A 19,017-nucleotide genomic window follows, 5' to 3' on the forward strand; every position below is an offset into this window, starting at 1 on the left:
AAAAAACAAACAAACAAAAAAAACCACAAGAGTTTATAACTTTGGATTTTGGCTTGCTGTGTCAAGACCAAATTCTCCTAGAACACCATAGGTGGCTAGACACAAACCCTTAAAACAAGTAAATTCTGTTTCTCTCATACACAACAGTTTAGTTCTTTGAAAGCAAATATTAATTTAATCAGGTGTAAACAGTTTAATGTAAAATAATAGCCTCAACTGCAAGGATGAAACTCTCAACCTTCCCACTTCTAGGCAAAGTACCCTAACACTGCAAGATACCCTCATAGGAACCTGCGTACTCTTCTTCTCTCTTCCTCTCCCTGCTCCTTTCCTTCCGTCCCCTCTTCCTTTCTCCATCCTTCTCACCCAAAGGATCTCCAACCTTTGATGGTCAGTGACAGTCCTACACCAAAGGGATGGAGAATTAGTCTAAATCCTACAGTCTGGTGACCAAGACACTCTCCTTTTAATGAGAAGTTAAATCCATCCCATTTCCTTAGCATATACAAAGCTATTACATAAAAGGCAGACTCACGTGCAGTACTGTCTCTGCTCCAGAGGACAACAGACCTGCATCCTCCATAAAAACCTGGTTCACTGTATACACCGGGTGAAAACTGAGTCATTTTGGAGCTTCAGCAGATGAAGCTTACGCTAACGGAAGGATTAAGCTGATCAGGTCAGGTGCAAAAGGGACTCAAGATTTGTACAGAGAAACTCCCCCCTCCTACAGGGTTTCAAACTCAGGTAAGTATATAATAAGCTGAGTTACCAGGAGTGCTGAGAAAAACTAAGTGGGGATTTCAGGTTGTCCTTTAGCCTCCGGCGCTATTAGGCCTGGCCTGAGGCTATGCACTATTTCAGTATTACTTCATGGGCTTCACCAGCACATAAAAGTAAGCCATGGTTAAACTACCTGGTAAGGCACATGTAAACTAAATCAACCTATGTCCCACATGCCCTGTCACACCGCAGGCCCTAAGGACATCAGTGCCACTCACGTGGTCAAGAGTCAGCAGCATGCGTTTGCTGTGACACGTTGTGGGAAAGAGGCTCATGGCCTGGAGTCAAGCAGGCATCATCAACTCCGTGCCCTGATGCTCAGACTGCAGATAAAGCAGGTACTTCGATTTGTGTCATTTGAGCTCCCTTCCGCTGTGCTCACAGGCTTGCTGAAAACTCACGTCTACATATGGGCTTCGGTCCAAACAGTTTGGACAAGTGCCTGTGCTTAAAATACAATTTAGATGTAGCTATACTGACCATCTGTCATAAGTTAATCTCACCCCCGAGGAATTACATTTAATTTGCTCTGGAATTACATAGTACCTTGCTCTCCAAAATGCTGTCTACTGTTCTATCTGTTCATAGTAAATAAAACAAATTTGGTAAAGCATTCTATGAAAGTTGGTGGTTCAACATCACCACACAAACCAAACTGTGACCATTCTATGAATATTTGGCATTAATCCCAAAATACAGATTAATAACAGAGAGTCACAACATATTTAAGATTGAATTTACCTTTTTGTAAAATGGCTGGTCTCCAATTGCCCTTGTTTTCAGAAATTCTTCACTGTTAAACACTCTGTGTTCATAATTTAGATGGTCCTTTACTTCCCTGGACACAAAAATAAATAAATAGATAAATGTGCTTGGAGATTTGTAAGCAAGTTGTAATTTTGCAGTGGCAGCAGCCCATTGGTACTACTAGAAATACAGTGCAGCGTCAGAAGGCAAAATAGAAATATGCTGCAGTATCAGAAGGTAAACTCAGTTTTAATGAACAAGTGTGAGTTACAGAACCTTAGAAAAAGAATGCAAACTCTTATAAGTAGTAAGACAGGCTACCTGCTGCCACTGCCATTTGAAATCACCAAATTCACTTATCTGCTGGATCAATTTTAGTAAACCATGGAGGAGAATCTGCATATTTAAGTGATGACTTAGGTTCCAATCCTGGAATTACATTTACATACACAGTTCCTGAATCACATACAACCCATCTGGAGCACTAAAAAGACAAGTGTATCTATCTGCATTGGGAATTTGAAAGATGTGATCTGACCTCACACTGCCCCATTACACTGCGTCTGTAACATGCACAGGAAATATTATAGATTACATAATTTTTTTGCTGGACTCTCAAACTCTGCTCATAAAGCCACCAATAACTGGCAATTGCATTAAACTAAAGAAGCAGAACTACTGAAATAAAAGAGAAAGTGAAGATAAAGAACCGATGCATATTATAGTATATGCACAGTCACAGCAGAGGCCCTATACTATCCCTGGAAAACCAGACGTCAGTAGTAACTCCTGTGCCTTAAAGGTGAGACAGAAAAAGTTGTTTCAGGAGCAGAAAGTGGGAGTTCTTCAGAAAAGAGCTGCTCTCTGAACTGAAGTCTGTGAGTAAGAAATGATAAGTTACTTAAGCTAGATATGTGCAAACAGCTAAAGTAAGGGCTCTTATTTTTACATCTTATTTCAATTACTCATGCTGGGTATTGAGAATAAGAAATTCCCAGGAAAATACATGAATGAAGAAAATAAGTTCGTGAGCTAAAATTTGAATGTAAGCACAAAAGGGGACTCTCGTACCCATATGGAGAACTCTCAGGTCTATACACTGCTTGCCTTTCATAGATCAGTGACACAAGCCCATTAACAGTTTTTCAAGCCATACGGGTTCAGAAAAAAGACAGTTAGTAAAAGTACAGAGTCCTATATAATTCTACATAATTTAGCATTGTTTGCTTTAAACACGGAACCTCAACACACACAAAAAAACTACAGTGCTTCACTGAAGACAGTAACAACTGGCAGAACAACTGCATCAAAAATTTACTTTCCTTCACTCCTGGACGCTGGTAGATATAGCATTAGAAGACAGAAGAAACAAGGCTGAAAGAGAGAACAAATAAAGAAAGTTTGAAGGAAAGGAGAAAGAAAACAAGAGAAGAATCAACCCCTTTGCAAAACATATTATCTCTTACGAGAGCAAAGCATCCGTTCATTTTTTGTAGCCAAGCATTTAACACATTAAAGAGTTCAAGCTGTTAACAGCAAAATGCATTACTCCTCATCTTTATCTGGAAACATACTGTTGCCAAACACTGAAATCCACCAAATCCCACAGTTCTAGCACATCAGGTTGTAAATGTATTTCAGTTTCCATATCCAGCTAGCCGTAAATTCTGTTCTATCCTCCACATCCAGCAGCTATTGTTCTCCTGGAGGGCCCAGCCACTTGTGTGAACACTCCCTAAGCTGATCCAACAAAAGCTACAAGGTTAACAGAGACCTGGTATTGGGATTATATAAATTAACCCAGCACCTTCTGCCTGAAAACGTTAGGGAGCATTCATATGAGCAATTTGGTAGCTGATCCAAAGGGGAGCACCATCTCCAGCAAGAGGCAGCAAGAAATAGCTGGGGATGGTTATCTGCACACCTTTTTGCAGACCCCTGTCCATACAATCTGATTCTTTAGAAATCCCAGGTGGACAGTTTCATTTTCATGGCTCAGTATGTTAGTATCTATGTAAAAAGAAATGAAGCATATGCAAACCAGCTATCCATTTTCTGCACTTTTTTGGATTAATCACCTACCACACTTCCATTCTCTCCTCAAATACAAGCAAATAATAGCAGGATTTACAACCAGTACTCAGACTGATAAGATAAAGTAACTGTGGGTACCAACACATTGCGTTAGGTTAAGAACAGGGAAAATTAGCATAGCTGGACCTCTTTCTAGAGAAAAAAAAAAAAAGCCAAACCTACTCCACATCATTGTTAAAACGTCAGTCCCAACCACATCCAATAACCAGCATTTCTTGTGCCCATACCGTGTCCCTGAGCTTAAGTAGCTCCTCTCCCTCCTTCATTCTGATGTGGTTGCACTCTCCAGATATCTCATCCATTCTCAGCATTTGTTCAGTTAGCTAAAACACACCCAGGTGTTCTGAACTCCCAATCCTGCTTTCAGCAATTCTACCATGTCTCAGTTTGAATTAATTTCCTCTAACAAGAGTGACTGAGACTGTGTACAGTTACAAACTGATATCCCTACTGGGTCTTAAGCTTTTCCTAATCATGAAATATGAGGACTGCACTTCTCTTTCTGGAACCTTCATACAAAAGACATACAAGTTCAAAATTAGAACAGTTTTATTCAAGATGTCCTAGCAATGCACATGTACCCAAATACATTAATTATTGATATTCCAGCAGGCTAGCAGGACCTGCTTCTTGTATTCCCTCACAAAACTTAAGATATTTACAAAGTATCTCTAAAGTAAGACAAAATAAGAATATTTTCAGTGACAGTGGAAATGTCTTAACCAGTACCACATGCTCTTATAATAAAAAAATAATCCACTCACCTGAAGATATTAACAATTAACTGCAAAGTCGTTTGCTGAACTTCTGTATTCAGTTTCTGTTGCCAAGCCCTTCTACGCATTTGGAGTTCACTAAGATCTGTGCTGGCTCGGAGATGGCAGAGCTCTAGATCATAATGCAGCTGAAGACTCTCCACTCTACACAGAGAAGAAAATTGGCAAGTTACATCCTAACACCAACAATTTTTTTCATACTTTTTAAAGAAAAGGTCATTTAGGCCTCACACATCTTACATCTAGAGAAAGTGCAAGATTAATTTGCAAGTGTTGACAAGCTAACAAGATTCCTGGAAGTCTTAGTAGTACATGTAAGTCACAGTGCACTCAGTCTTCTTTGTAAAGAACAGTAAAGTTCAGAGACTAATCCGTATCAGTAATAAAAAAAAGAAACAAGCATTCCAGATATTGCAAAATAATATGATTATGACTGCTTAAAGTTACCTGTCTACTAAATAATTGAAATTTTCAATTTTCCTTTATCACAGTGGTTTTTATATGAATTAAATAATATAGTAATTAATAACACAAATTAAAAAAATTAGACAGAGCATCAAGCATGATTTACACATTAAGATAAACGCAACTTCAAAAATCTTTTCACCTTTTTATGAAAGTTTCTGCTGCTTGTGCTGGAACATCTGGAATTTCAGGTTCCTCTTCAGTCATTTTTGAATGTGTAATATCTCCATTATCTATATTAATTAGAATTAAATCTTCGGTTTCCTTTCAATGAAAGAAAATAGAATAACTGTAAATATACTTATATTGTAAAAACATTTACTTCTCCTTTATATACTCCTCATACAACAAATTATTTCACCAAGGAGGTAAACCAGAAAAGGATTAACCTTTTTCCCCAACTAGAAGATTGTATGGATAACTAGATAATTACTTTCAAGAAAAATAAATGTCATTAAATTAATGACAGTACAGAAACATTTAGTAATCTAATAGGCTCTTGCTGTTGTATTAAATTAATACTGGATCTTTAAGCCCATCCTTGAGAAGCTATACATTATAAGGATATGTACAAAACCATACACATGTACATAAAGAAGCTCCTGGAAAGCTTTCTCCGTTCAGCATTTACTCCTGTACTTATCCCGTGAGATGACAGGGAGAGGGAGGGTTCATATATTCATCTCAAACACAGAAACGCATGCTAATACACAAAAAGTCACGTGGAGGTAAAGACCATGCTGATCTCTCAGTTTGCAATTTTAACAACCTTAAAGATCAGTCTGCAACAAACCGTACATATAAGCAAACATAAAATCTTTCAAATTATAGCAAAGTGTGTTAATCTGTATTTATTTCCAATAGTGACATCATCTTACTGCTAACTAAAAATATATATTAATCTGCTTCATTTTAACTTAATTCTTTGTCGATTTTGGACTTGCCTGGATAGACCAGTTTCACTTTGGCTTATAATCAGATGGATTCACCTAATATAAATTCACACAATTTTTCTGTGTTCGATTTTGAACACTCACAGAAACCCTATGTGACACTCTCAAAAAAAGGATATTCACATTAGCCCTCCACTATGAAGCTGAGTTTTCCTTAAATCTTTTTGGCTAACCAAGATTAAATGTTACCCACTGAAAGAGGATTAGTTTAATAAGATTCTGAAAAAAGAAGACAAAAAACCCCTAGAAAAACTGTGAGATGATTATATTCTTTACATTTCTTTTTCTTTCTTATTTTATTAAATACTTAACTCCACTATGGGGAATAGCAGCATCACTAGAGTACTTCCAAGTGCATGCTCAATTCTTAACCCAGATGCCTGGAAAAGGTACTTCACACAACTCTGAGCAAAAAACAACCTCATCAATCCGAAGGGAAACTATTTATATTATACAAACGACATCTAAGCAGAATTTTTCCCCAAACAAAACTTGAATTCACAAAAATTGTGATATTAACCTGCAAAGAAAAGAAAGGTAAGAGATACAACAATAAGATTTTTCCAGAAAGCCAGTGGTCACATCAATATGGTTCCATTACTTTTAATTTCTTCCATTCTCACACACCTAAACAACAAAAGCAAGTTTCTAGATGCATCTGAAAGAAGGAAGGGGACAAATGCACTGAAAGTGAACAGCAAGAGTGGTAACAGTCTAAAACATACCGTGCTAACTTCTTCAAAATGATCAACATGACATCCCATAAGAAAAGATGTTGGGGCCATTACAAAATCCAGCATTTGACGAGACAGGATAGGCACAAAAGTGTGTTGCCACTGAAGAGGATGAAGGTACAACATAAAGCATTCAGCAACAAGTGTCAACAGAGCCCAATCCGAAGAGAAGAAAACTATTCTCTGCTCTGTCAAAATACAGGTCATAATCTGGAAAAAAAAAACCAAAATGCTAAACGTTTACAACAAGTTGTATCTAGAACATACTAGATATGCACAAATATTTCATTTGCTTGTGAAACTCAGCCTCACAACTGCTGTTTTTTAATAGCTACCTTACATATTTATACATTGAAACAACATCCATTTAAGGATTCTTACAAAACTAAGAAGGGAAGAAAACAGAAAAGGAGAGAAAATTTAAGTGACAGTAGAAGTCAGGGAGAGTTTTGCCACCAATGTCAACAAGGCTAAGATTTAGCTGGAAATCCTGAGAAGACCCGTGGCCTTTCTTTCACAGTATTAGACCACAAAATGTCTGTAAAAAGTACCCAGATGAAGAATATAAGCAAATCTGTCTTTGATGGTGAACACAAAGACCATCTAGGTTTTAAACATCTCAGCCAAACATCTATTTCAGACAAAAGCTAGTCAGGTTCCTCATAGTGCCACTGGAGAGCAGTGCTTTCACAGAGGAGCTCAGGAAGCTCTCTGGAGATGTCCACCTCTTCCACTGATAGAAAGGGACCCAATGGCATCTAAGCACCAAACTCACATGCCTCAAGTTACGTGGGATGAAGTCAAGACAAGAAGACTAATGGTACACTCAGGACATCTCACAGAGGTGCTAACGCATAAAACTCCATGCTCAAGATGCATCGGTTGCTGAACATCATCTAGGATCTGAGATAGTTTTATTCGTAACATGCACATGTGGGCACAACCCAAAAAAATAAGCCAGTACTGCCTGCTCTCAGGACCGAGGAGGTTTATAAGCATCCCTGGAAAGAGGTCTCTGACCTGCTCTTTTTAGAGGAAGTGGCACCAATAACACCGATGACCTTGAGCAATCTAATTTAACTTCACAGGTGGCCTTTGAGCACAGAATTGGATCATGAAACCTATAAAGGACACTCCAAGCCAAAATTATTGTAAGATTCTATGAAGCACTGAAAAAAATTCTTTGCAAATAGCTTTTTGTATTTTCTTGTCTTTCTACACCATTTACACTTCATTTGTATGAGAGTGCCAACTGTTATCAATCCATCCTACAGGTCCCTTTCTTACACATGAAAAAGGTTCTTAAGAATCTTGTAGAAATGCACATAATGAGAATCCAAAATAAAATCTGTCAATCAGCTTGAGTATCTATATTTTAAAATATACTCTTAAGAAATTTAGCACCTATTGCTAAACAACAGGACAAAGAAATCCAATATGCCTTAATCTAATCTGGTCTATAAACAACAAAATATCTTAGTAAGAGGTATATTTTATTGTGGCATCTCTCTAACATGCAGAACTAACACTATTCTGAATTCCTGGGTTTATAATGGGGTTTTTTGAGTAACATCTTGATTTTTTTCTAAACCACAAGTCACCAGTACTGTCAATCTCTAATACATTTTACAGTATCAGTTAAGTTTTACCTGCAGCACCTGCTCTGGCTGGAAACACAGCAACGGAAGATGAAGATCCAAGTCAATAATTGGACTGTCTGGATCTTCTCGTGAAGGAATTACTATTTGAAGTGGTTTCATATTAAATACCTGTAATAACAGATGTTTTCCATTTACTTCTTAATGAAAATGTTCCCACAACACATTTAATCTGGGATTTTAGTTCCAACTACAAAATATTAACATTAATTGAGAGCAAGATGACAGATATTTGCATACTGCAGAAAACTGACAGGGAAATATTAAAAGACATAATAACTAGTTTGAAAGATTAACACAGACTTTGTTTTTCTTCATTCTCATAGGCTGTTTAGCCAACAAAAAATTAAATGTATATATATTCTTTTAACAGAATTAAACTTGTTTTGTTATAAGCATAATAAAATAATGGAATTTTTATTTGTAGACACAACTGGGAAATCAAAAGTATTGATAAGATTCATACACGAAACAGAAAAAATATGAACAAAATAACTGAGCATAGGTGCTCACATTAAGAAGATAGAATGAGCCAAAAAGAATGAGCTCTTTCAGTGTTTCAAATACTCCAGCTCAAATTTCTGGGGGCCAGATCCTGCACATGCTGCCTATTTCAGCACTTAGCAGCTGGTTTAGCCAATCATTCAGACAATTTTCCAGCTATGCTATTTTTTGCTCCGCTCCTAACCCCTCATCCCAGGGCCAAGGAAAGCAGCTAAGGAAAATAAGGGTGATAAAGAAGAAAACACAGCCCACACATCTCAGCTTCTACGCCGAATACAAATATTTATATGAGTTTCTCCTCTCACCTAGGTCTTACCCAGGCAGCAGCCTATCCAGAACATTTACTCCACTCACTAGAACATTTAATCCACTACACACTGTTCTGCTTCCCCAGAGTCATTCAGACACAAGAAAAAACAAGTCCAGAGCTGTACATGTTGTTCCAGCAACTGATTTCCTTGGCTTCTTTTCTCTCACAGGGACTGCCCTATTTCCTCAGTCACATAGCTGCATGCCCACCCATCACGCAATGAGGACGACAGCCACGAGCATCCACTTCAGGCAGCGTGTCTTGATATCGGACACAAGATAGGGAATGCCCACACTTTGGCTGAGTGACAGTTACATGATTTACTGGAGTTTATACATGTGTATTCAATGAGATGGCAATGCCATACTGTTCAGGTGAAAGGTAAGCTTCCATTCTTGTAGAGAAGTTACAGATGGGAGCTTCCACCCTCTTGTGGTAGAGATTACATGGGCTGCCCCTCTAGAACCCAAAAGCTAGATTATGCTGTCCCCAGAGTTACCCAGGCATCATCTCAGACAGTATATAGTTGGCAAGATCCAAATCCTTCCCAGAAGAGTGTTAAAAATTAAACAGCATGATCAACTGGTATGCCAGTGCTCAAGCCTGCACCCTGGTCACACTGTTATTTTAGGTACTAATAATGTATAGCCTTATTTACAAAGCACAGGTATTGACATCAGTTTTATATCAGCAAGTACAGTCTCTGACCTGACAGTGAATAATGCATCCCAATTTATAGAAAATAACATCTTAGTGCTTTATAAGACATAATGTTGAAGTAATTATGAAATTCATAATCAGTAATTACCAAGTGGAGTGGTCCTGGTGGCGGGCTGGGTATTAAAAACAACTTTGCTGCAAATTCTTTTATGTGTTCTTCAACATCTAAATGCTTGGAAGGTCGCAGTTGCACTAGTAAGCTGAAATTAAATTATAGAAATTACTTATAAATAGTAACATGCAAACAGAAAAAAAGTCTTTTTGCTGATAACCTAGAAATAAAAAAAATTATGAGGAGCGATGAAGCTATTATTCCAGCTAATTAATTTCTAATTTATTGGCTACTTTAGCAGCTCCATTTAATTTTAATGATGCTGCTGTCTCAGAAGCAGGTTTTTTTTTTCACTTCCATGCATAAAATACTGCTGCATTATATCTATCAGAGGATGCAGATAGCACACTGGGTCTCATGATGGCAAAAAAACCCTAGAGGTAAGACACAGCTAAAGGAAGTGTCTTACAGAGATTGCTTGAGGAATAAAACACCCCACAGCTGCAACATGGTACAACCTGTGCCGTGGTGTTTCTCCCATCCCAAGCATCAGACATCAGCTCTGGGATGGAAAACAGCATCAGAGGAAAAGAGAAGTCGTAGACATGGGTTTAACTGCAGAGGAACATGAAGCAAGAGCCATATTTAGCGTAAGGCTCTTTGCTATTGTTTCCACCCATACAAAGAACAAATACAGTTGTGCAAACGTGCCAAATGTTTCTATTTTAGAACTGTATTATCCTAGCTGTGTCAAAGTCACAAAGGTCATGCGGTTTATATTATATGCCAGATCAATTCATGAACGTTTAAACATACATGCTATTAAGACTACAAACCGTTAAGTCTGACGGCATTTCTGAAATGTAACAAGAAGATATTTGTAGTCAGAAAGGGCATTTTGTTCAATGTAAGATTCACATGCATGTTTGTAGCAAAAAAAAACCCAAAAATAACACACACACACACCCCCGAACCTTTACAAAATCAGAAGTTAGAGTCTGCAAATCTATATATACAGAAACCAGGACCTTAATACGGTTATAATTCTCGAGGTTTTATTTCAGTTTGCAGTTTTACTGGTTTCCTGCAGAAGAATACTTGCTCTTCAGGAAGAAAGTAGTCTAGAAAGCAACTGAATAGGTCAAGTGATATACTAGAATCCAGGACATCATATTTGTGTACAGCATTTAGATTCCAGAATAAAAATATTCTGTCATATATTACTGAGCTTTTAATTGGATTAGTGAGACATTTAAGTTCAATGAATTCACATTTGGAAACTGCCCTGGGCTGAGTACTAGGCTGTTACACATATCCCCAAAAAGCCCATCAGCTATTCAGGGGCACAGAGGAAGGCGGGGAATTTACGAATTATCAAAGAAAACCAGATAGTACAGTTATCAATTTAAACAAATACGCTGTCACACTTAGTAATGCCTTAGATGTAGCCTAACAGCATAGGTAGACCTGCTTTTTCTTGAGAGAGACAAAAAGCACCGATCAGCACATCCAGTAAATATTACAACAGAAACAACCTGATCCTGATGCTGAAAAAGCAGCAGATGTACAGTAAGAATGGTAAGAGCTCCCTAATCAGTATGCTGTGCCCATTAATGCAACGTAATAGCAGTTGACAGCTCTGCACTGCAAACGTCTGCTGAAAGAAATGAAGTAATCTCTGAAACATTAAAGTGGAGAGTTAAAGAGTTTATGAACCTCCCATTACCTCTATTAACTGTCCACAGACAGCTATTTCAGAAAACAAGAACATCTAAGAATAGGTCCTTTGTACTGCCTGAATGCTGTGAGCTATTTGCACACATCCACCTTTTCTCAAAAATATGCAGGTTGGAAGATTTACTGTTTGAATGGAGCCTATTCATCCATCCAAGACAGGAGTTCACCCAGAAGGAGATTACTGCCAGGAATATTTCACTTTTCATGTAGTGTAACAGACTGAGGTAAAAACTACCTGCACAAAGTGCCAAAACCTCTCAATCAGATTGAGGTAAAACTACCTGTGCAAAGTGCCAAAACCTCTCAATTTAAAACTGAATCTTTTCAAATAATGTAGCACAATCCAACAGCCACAGTGTTGTCAAACGGTCTAGGTGCACATCGGCTTGCTTTGGAGAGAGGCAGACACACTCCTTTCAAGTTGTTCCAGATTTGGAAGCACTGTACGCTACTAATAGGTGAATTAGTTATAAAATTAATTACATAGAATATGAAGACCTTCATTACTATGATGAAAGTTTGCAAGTTCCCCTTGCAGTTCAAAGCACCTACATGGATTTATAGTTTGATGTTGCCTTTGTATCTTGTTTGGTCTCAGTTTTTGGTTGATTTCTACTATACTCTGCCATTTGAAAAAGTTTAGGAATGCGGGTTTTATCTGGGAACACTTGTGATGATAACATACCTTTGTGAACTATTCTGAATGAAAACAAATACCACCCCACCTATAAGCAATCCTGTGCACTGCAGGTCCTGGAGAAAATAAGCTATGCACAGCAGAATCATAGAATCATTACGGTTGGAAGAGACCTCAAAGATCATCAAGTCCAACCGTATACCTGATGCCACCATGCCCGCTAAACCCTCGAATTGCGGAGGAAAATGAAATCTTTTGCTGCAAAAAGGCCCTGAATGGAAGCAGGCCTCCATTACTAATAACAAATAGCATTCTTCTGCTCGTTCACATGAGGAGAGGGCTACACTCTAGAAATAGGTGGTTTGAGGTCCACCAGCAAGTGTTCTCAAATCCCCAGACTTGCAGAATGATTAATCAGCTGAAGCACCCTGCAAAACACCACTGAAGCACACCAAAGATACAAGTGCATCATTGAACATGTTATTATTTGTTAAGTATACAAGGCACTACTACTTGAGTACACTTGGTCAATGAAAACATTTAATTTGATTTTTAACTCATTGGCCACCTGATTACAGCTAAGGCATCCAAAATGACAATAACTCCTTTTCTGGTTTACAAGAAAACAATGTCTTGTAATGTTACAAAAAGCTGAAACATCCTCAGATGTACAGGGCACTACACTCAAAATATATCATAGAGGTCTTTACTGTAATTGCTTACATTCCATTCAGAACAGCCACACATCCCAGCAGCTGTTTCATGCCATATGGAAAATTTTCAGTAACACAACCAAAATAAGGAAAACTGGTACCTCTGCACCCCTTCCTTTCCTCCAGCTCAAGTATACTCTGGCACACTAAAATACCTTTTCTAGAAAAAAAGAAAATGGAAGGGCAGACTTTCTGAAATTATCTATCAAATAGCATCAAGGAAAATAGAGATTTAAAAAAAAAAAAAATCCAGAAGAAAATATCATGGAAAGTTAATCAGTTGAGTTTCCAGTTCAGTGGGAAATGCCAGTATCAAATGCCGTTTTGTCCCTTGCATTCCTTCTCTCCTGCCAGTTGCATCTTACACACACTTGCATCTGCCATCCAGATGCAACAGCAAAAAGAAGAGAGGAGAGCTGTGCAACTGTATGACAAATTCCCCCATTAAATGACCAGGACAATACAGAACTAACATGGAAGGCTATTGTCCTGTTGAACTTCCCTATAATTATTCACACATTTACAAATCACTTTAAGCTTAGATGGTAGGTTACTGATAAATCTGAACTCACCTTCGAAACCAGTACAGACTCAGCTTAAAGGGAAAAGCCAGCCATAGTAGTTAGCTTGGACTTTAATGCTTTAAACAGGTGCAAAACCTCCTATATATGATCAAGGCAGAGATGTTTAATTATAATGTTTAAAATACCCACCCAGAGGCAGAAGCTTGCACCTCTAGAGAGCTAACTCCACCTGGTTCCTGTCTGCTCTAAACAAACATGAGATCTAGAAACATTTTTGTAACCTCTGGAATTTCCTACAGTTCTCGTGAACATTTTCCCACTTCTCCCTTAGTGGGCTCTTTAAAAATCCATTTGCAAATTGACTTTTTGAGCAAATTGAGCTCAGAGATGTCTCACTTCAGAGAAGAAATTACTCATTTATGAATATACTATATAAACCACTGATAAACACCATAACTGTAAAGTTGAACCTATACTATTTCCTACCCAGTAGAAAGTTAGTGTGTAGTGAGCCCTCATACAGGCTGAGTTCACAGTATAAAAGAACCATGAATCTTATTATAAAGACTGGATATAAACAGTAGAGCAGGCATATAGCTGTGAGTGTTACATACATAGATTAGCGTTTACTTGAGATTTGAGACTATGAAAAGGCAGCAATGAATCAGCTCCTGCAATACCAACAGCTGATGTAATCGACTTAAACATAAGGAGTGGAAAAAGCCATCTGGGCAGGAAAGGAGAAAGGGAAAAAAACATTTCCTTTTTATTTTACTGATCATCTCAATTTCACACTAACCTGTGAATACCTAGTTTCCATCATGTTTAAGTCACTTGTCCACATTAAACCACTTTATTAATGCTTTGAAAATGACAGAGCAGAGGCAGCATGAACAGTGTCAGTGGTGTGTTCGCTCATACTTAAGGGCTGCCAGAGTGACTCATTTCTGCTACCACAACTTTTTTGGAGGTAACATCTGAACCGCCCAAGAGGTAGGCACTGCTTTGTTCCTCCAGGGCTCTCTTCATCTAAACCAAGGAAAGCCAGTCAGTGCTCCAACCAGATCCAAGCCCACAGCATTGGGAAGAAGAACTGCACGGTGTGGGGAAATGAGTGCTGGGTAGTGATGCACCTTAGCTACCAGCCAGGAAGCACACCCTTGCTTGCACATCTGCTCAGCATACTGACTGCTGGCAGAACAACCTGGAAGACTAAAGTTCCAACCTAAAACCCTAACATCTTTCCACTTACATCTAAGAAGCAAATACTTACAAGAGAAAAACACCTGACTTCAAATCTGACTCTAGAAAGCTTGACTGGAATTTAGTGGGGTAAAAAAACCCACCTCTTCTACCTTTGGACTGCAAGTGAAGATTACCCAGTAATGTCCAACGTACAGAGACAGGCTCCCTGATGCAAGGAGTTTTTAATCCATTTCAGAACAGAAGCATGTAGATTTTAACAATTTAACAATAAAGCAACACACAACCTCAAAATAAGGTAAATTACTAAATAACAAGACAGACCCATGTTCACTTACCTTTTAACTCATCTATACTGCGGAGTATTTGAGTGCTTCTAACCAGTGAAGTACTCTGTATCCTAAGATTTTCTCTCCTAGTTCTACGACAGCCAAGTAACCACTGTACTCCCTCAAGTCACTTGGATTATTTAGTTAAAGAATAAAGTGTCATTAACTGCTTATTAATACATATCTTCATGTTCCTCTGATATTTATTTGGTACATCATAAAGAGGCTTTTGTTCTTTCAAAGTGATTTTCACTAGCGTGGCAAAATCTTACTTAATCCTCTTCCAAAAAACCCAAAATTTTGGGGAAATCTGTTCCCTGCAAATTAGTATTTTCTAGACTTACCAAAAACCTCAAAGAAAACAAAGACAACATCATAACTAATTTCCTTGATATTTAGAACTTCCGCTTACCATCTGGGTAACATTTACATTACATTTCTTTTCCTCTCCCACACATCTTACACTACCATAACTTAAAACTAACACCTGTCTTAGTATTACGCAGCTATCCTGACCACATCTTGCAAATTCATGTATTAAAACCTGCCTAGTTATTTCCAGAAGAAACAAACAGGATAGCAAGTCTTACCATGACAGACAATCCTTGAGGGCATTAAAATATGGATATCTGGATATAACACAAATAGCGAATGGTACAAAGCAGACAGGCATCTTCCCAGCCTGCGCAGATTCCCAATGGGTCTGCCCATTCGAGGAAATACAGCCATCCTGCAAGAAAACTACAGATTAATGTGTTTAAGTTAATCATGAATTTATGGCTGATATTTTCTTGAGAATCCTAGAGATATGATACCAAATTCCCTCTAAATTTCAAGGGCATTTGGATGTCTATCTCTCTTAAGCTCTTCAGAAAAATGTCAGCCTACAAGACTTAGACATACGTATTACAAAGAATTTCAGTGCAAAAGATATTTAGAAAGAACACAGGGTACATACAATCTTCACAAAAAAAAAATCTCCAAGGGACAAAGTCTGCTCCTAAAGATTCAAAACTCCTACTGAAATCCATAACAGTTTTTCTTAATGCAATGCTGCTCCAATGTACTCAATTTACAACGTCAATATAAAGTTTGATTCGTACTGTATTCCTGCAATAAAAACATATCTGTTAACTATTTTCATAAATTAAACCTGACATTATTCTCAAAGTGTTTTGTTTTATTTTACATCTTTTAATATGTTTTAATAAAAGCATTAGTCAAATAACGTACTTGCATAGGCTGGTAGTACTGTGCAACAACACCGTATGTTCTGTTACCACAGACATCTGTGAAGACCAGGAAATGAATGTGGTCTTCTTTTGATTCAGAAGTTATATAAAGTCCTCCTGCAATGAAGGCAAAAATCTTTTTTTTAACTACATATTTAACTACAGCTGCTTGAAAAGTAATTAATGACAAATACTGCACATTTCCACCTAATTTCAAGACAAATGTCTCATTTTAAGGGAATAAAATGTACATATACAGACCATTTGATCCAAGAGTTGTTACAAAGGCTGTAAGCTGCACGTTACTGAAGAAGCAAAAATATTATATAATTATTCTGCATTTTAAGTGGTAAAATACAATCAATGGGTTTTGTTCACTTTTTCTTTCAAGATATTTGTAAGGTCTACAATAGTGACATGCATATTAAGATTTCTGCAATTAAACCTGAGGAAACAGTCACTATTTCAGGTATATCTTAATATCAAATGAAAAGTGAAAGAGTACTCAGTGATTTGCCGAGGGGGGAGGGGAAGAATTTTAAAAGTGCGTGCCTGCGTGCACTTCACTCGAACAAAGATTTATCAATAACAGCTCAAGTGACTTTTGGCTTCCCTCTCTTGCAGGTGTTGCAGCTACTATTGCTAATAGATCTGTTTCACACAACATAGCCATACAGAGTAAGGGCACCTCATTCAGGTAACAGCTTCTCTCATCACTGACCTGCTCACAAGCAGACACATTTTTTTTTGCACTGTAAAATACAAAGAGATAAAGAAGATGACCATAAAAAAAAAAAAAAAGGCTGTACTACAGGTCAACAAATACACATTAAATCAGCTCTCATTAAGAAGCGTGAATCCTACCATACCTGGGAAGCATAGCTGTGGCAAACCAATAAGATCAATGTCCTTCGGAACAGTAACATCTTCAGTGTCAGGTGCTTTTGGCTCCCCATTGAGACTCTTGACATTTTCAATCTTCGGTCTCTCTTTTTTCTTTCGGAAAGAGCGGCGTTTACTTTTATTCAAGTTATTACCAGCATTAATCACCTGACTATCATCTCTGCTGATAAATGGAGGCACAAATACAGAAAGAACTTCTGGATCAAGGGGAGGAAGACTTTTGGGTTTTCTTTGAGTACTCTATTAAAAAAAAAAGAAAGAAAAAGAAAAAACAAACAATCACTAAGTTGACACTCATCCTGATAGCTTTTTTTAAACCATTTTTAGCCTGTTTTCTCTCCACCTCTAAAATTATGGGTTTAGAATACATTTTTTTCTTCTTCCTAAATAATTAATTTTTTCTTCTAATTTCTTGCTTTACCTATGTTAATGCAAGGGGAATACTCTGGGCATTTTCAGTAGGCAAAGAATCATTCTTCATCATTCTAAATGCACCATATCAATATTACGCCTTTGGTATAAGAAAACCAACAAATATCAAATACACTATTTCCTCCTTTGAAGTGTTAGGATATACGTAAGCTATACTTAAAATAAATACTGGTAGTAAGAGAAAACAGGCAACAAATAAATGAAAACAACAAAAAAAATCTGAACTCCCTAGGTAAGTCTTTGTTCAGCTTTAGGAAAAGCTACATTTTCAACTCAGAATAACCTCTACAGAAAAAAAAAAAAAAACAAAAAAAACCAAACCCAAAAACAAAAACAAAACCCACAGATGTTTTCACCTCACTTTGTAAGGCAATGAACAAAGTACAATTAAAAATAATCACTGTTACAATAAATGAAATTTTAAGATACTGTGCAACATAAAGCCGTGAAAATTTCTCCATATATTGATGACTAAGTGGAACAGGCATCCCAAGAGCACGTACAAAGTTGCAACAACTTTTAGTAGGCAGTTTTGTAAAGTACTACTGCACTGAAACATGCTGCCTTGCTATGAAAAACTGTGGAGGAAGGGATCAGAAGAGATTTCCTTGTACTTAGGAGCATCTTTTGTATTCTGGACCATATAGTAGAGACAAGTAGCTGCATTTTCAATTACTTCACTGCAATTTTAATTCTTCCTGCAAGGTCAAAACAACAAGTAAAAGCTTTGTTTAGTCAACGGATATTTGGAAACAGGAAAGACAAGCTTCACTGTGGCTAAAAAACTGTTTCATTTTCAACTTTTTGCTAACCGATTCAAAGATAGATGAAGCATACATGCTGCTTTAACCTTCACACACAATGCAGGATTCGATTGTATTTAAGATATTCCTTGAGAACAAACGCTGGCCTCTCTCATCATTTCCCTACTTTTTAAAATAGCTACAACGTCCAAAGCTCTATTGTTTCACTGAAGCTAATCTTCCATCCTCTAAGTTTTGGACCAGAAAGTCTCGGCTTATTTGTCCTAGTAGATGAGTCCACCAGTAGTCTTCTTCACATTTGAGCATCATATGAAAAATGATAAGGAATACTTACCTTCATGATATATTAGTTACCGTATCTTAAGCTCCACCATATTCTATAATAGAATACTTGAAAGAAAGTACTTCAATAAAAATAAAAAGTAAAAAACACTCTTTTAACGAACACACAAGAGTCTGAACTAGAAAGAAATTAAGAGTTGAAAAGATAAAAGTTCAGATAAGTATCCACTAGAATATTCAAAATATAGCAATGACTTTAAAAAGCACATTACAAATTGGGATACTAAGTGCCATATCCCACCATGCTAAAAACTTCGTCATTTTCCTTAGCTGGCAGCTGACATCCGTTGTAAGTGAAGAAACTGGAAACGCAGATAAATCCAACATTATCACTCTCAAAATAACATGCAGCTAAACCCTTCAGAAGGAAATTAAGAATTAAGGCACAGCCCTGAGGCTGTTATG

The 19,017-nt window shown here is 37.4% G+C and overlaps 1 protein-coding gene across 1 annotated transcript; it reads right to left on the reverse strand.

Annotated features, from left to right (window-relative positions):
• Window positions 1-1,524: 1,524 nt before the first annotated feature.
• Window positions 1,525-18,610, reverse strand: LOC104156950 (DENN domain-containing protein 3-like; the record flags this gene model as incomplete). Its single annotated transcript, XM_009709471.1, has 10 exons — window positions 18,605-18,610; window positions 17,041-17,314; window positions 16,173-16,288; window positions 15,530-15,669; window positions 9,833-9,944; window positions 8,202-8,321; window positions 6,544-6,762; window positions 5,008-5,129; window positions 4,389-4,544; window positions 1,525-1,621 (listed from the first exon to the last, which is right to left on the reverse strand). Coding segments are annotated over exons 1-10 (1,362 nt in total), but the record flags the coding sequence as incomplete, so codon positions are not given.
• Window positions 18,611-19,017: the final 407 nt, after the last annotated feature.

The sequence above is a fragment of the Cariama cristata genome, unplaced genomic scaffold (genome assembly GCF_000690535.1).
Source record: "Cariama cristata isolate BGI_N322 unplaced genomic scaffold, ASM69053v1 scaffold16511, whole genome shotgun sequence".
In the NCBI taxonomy this organism is placed as follows: domain Eukaryota; kingdom Metazoa; phylum Chordata; class Aves; order Cariamiformes; family Cariamidae; genus Cariama; species Cariama cristata.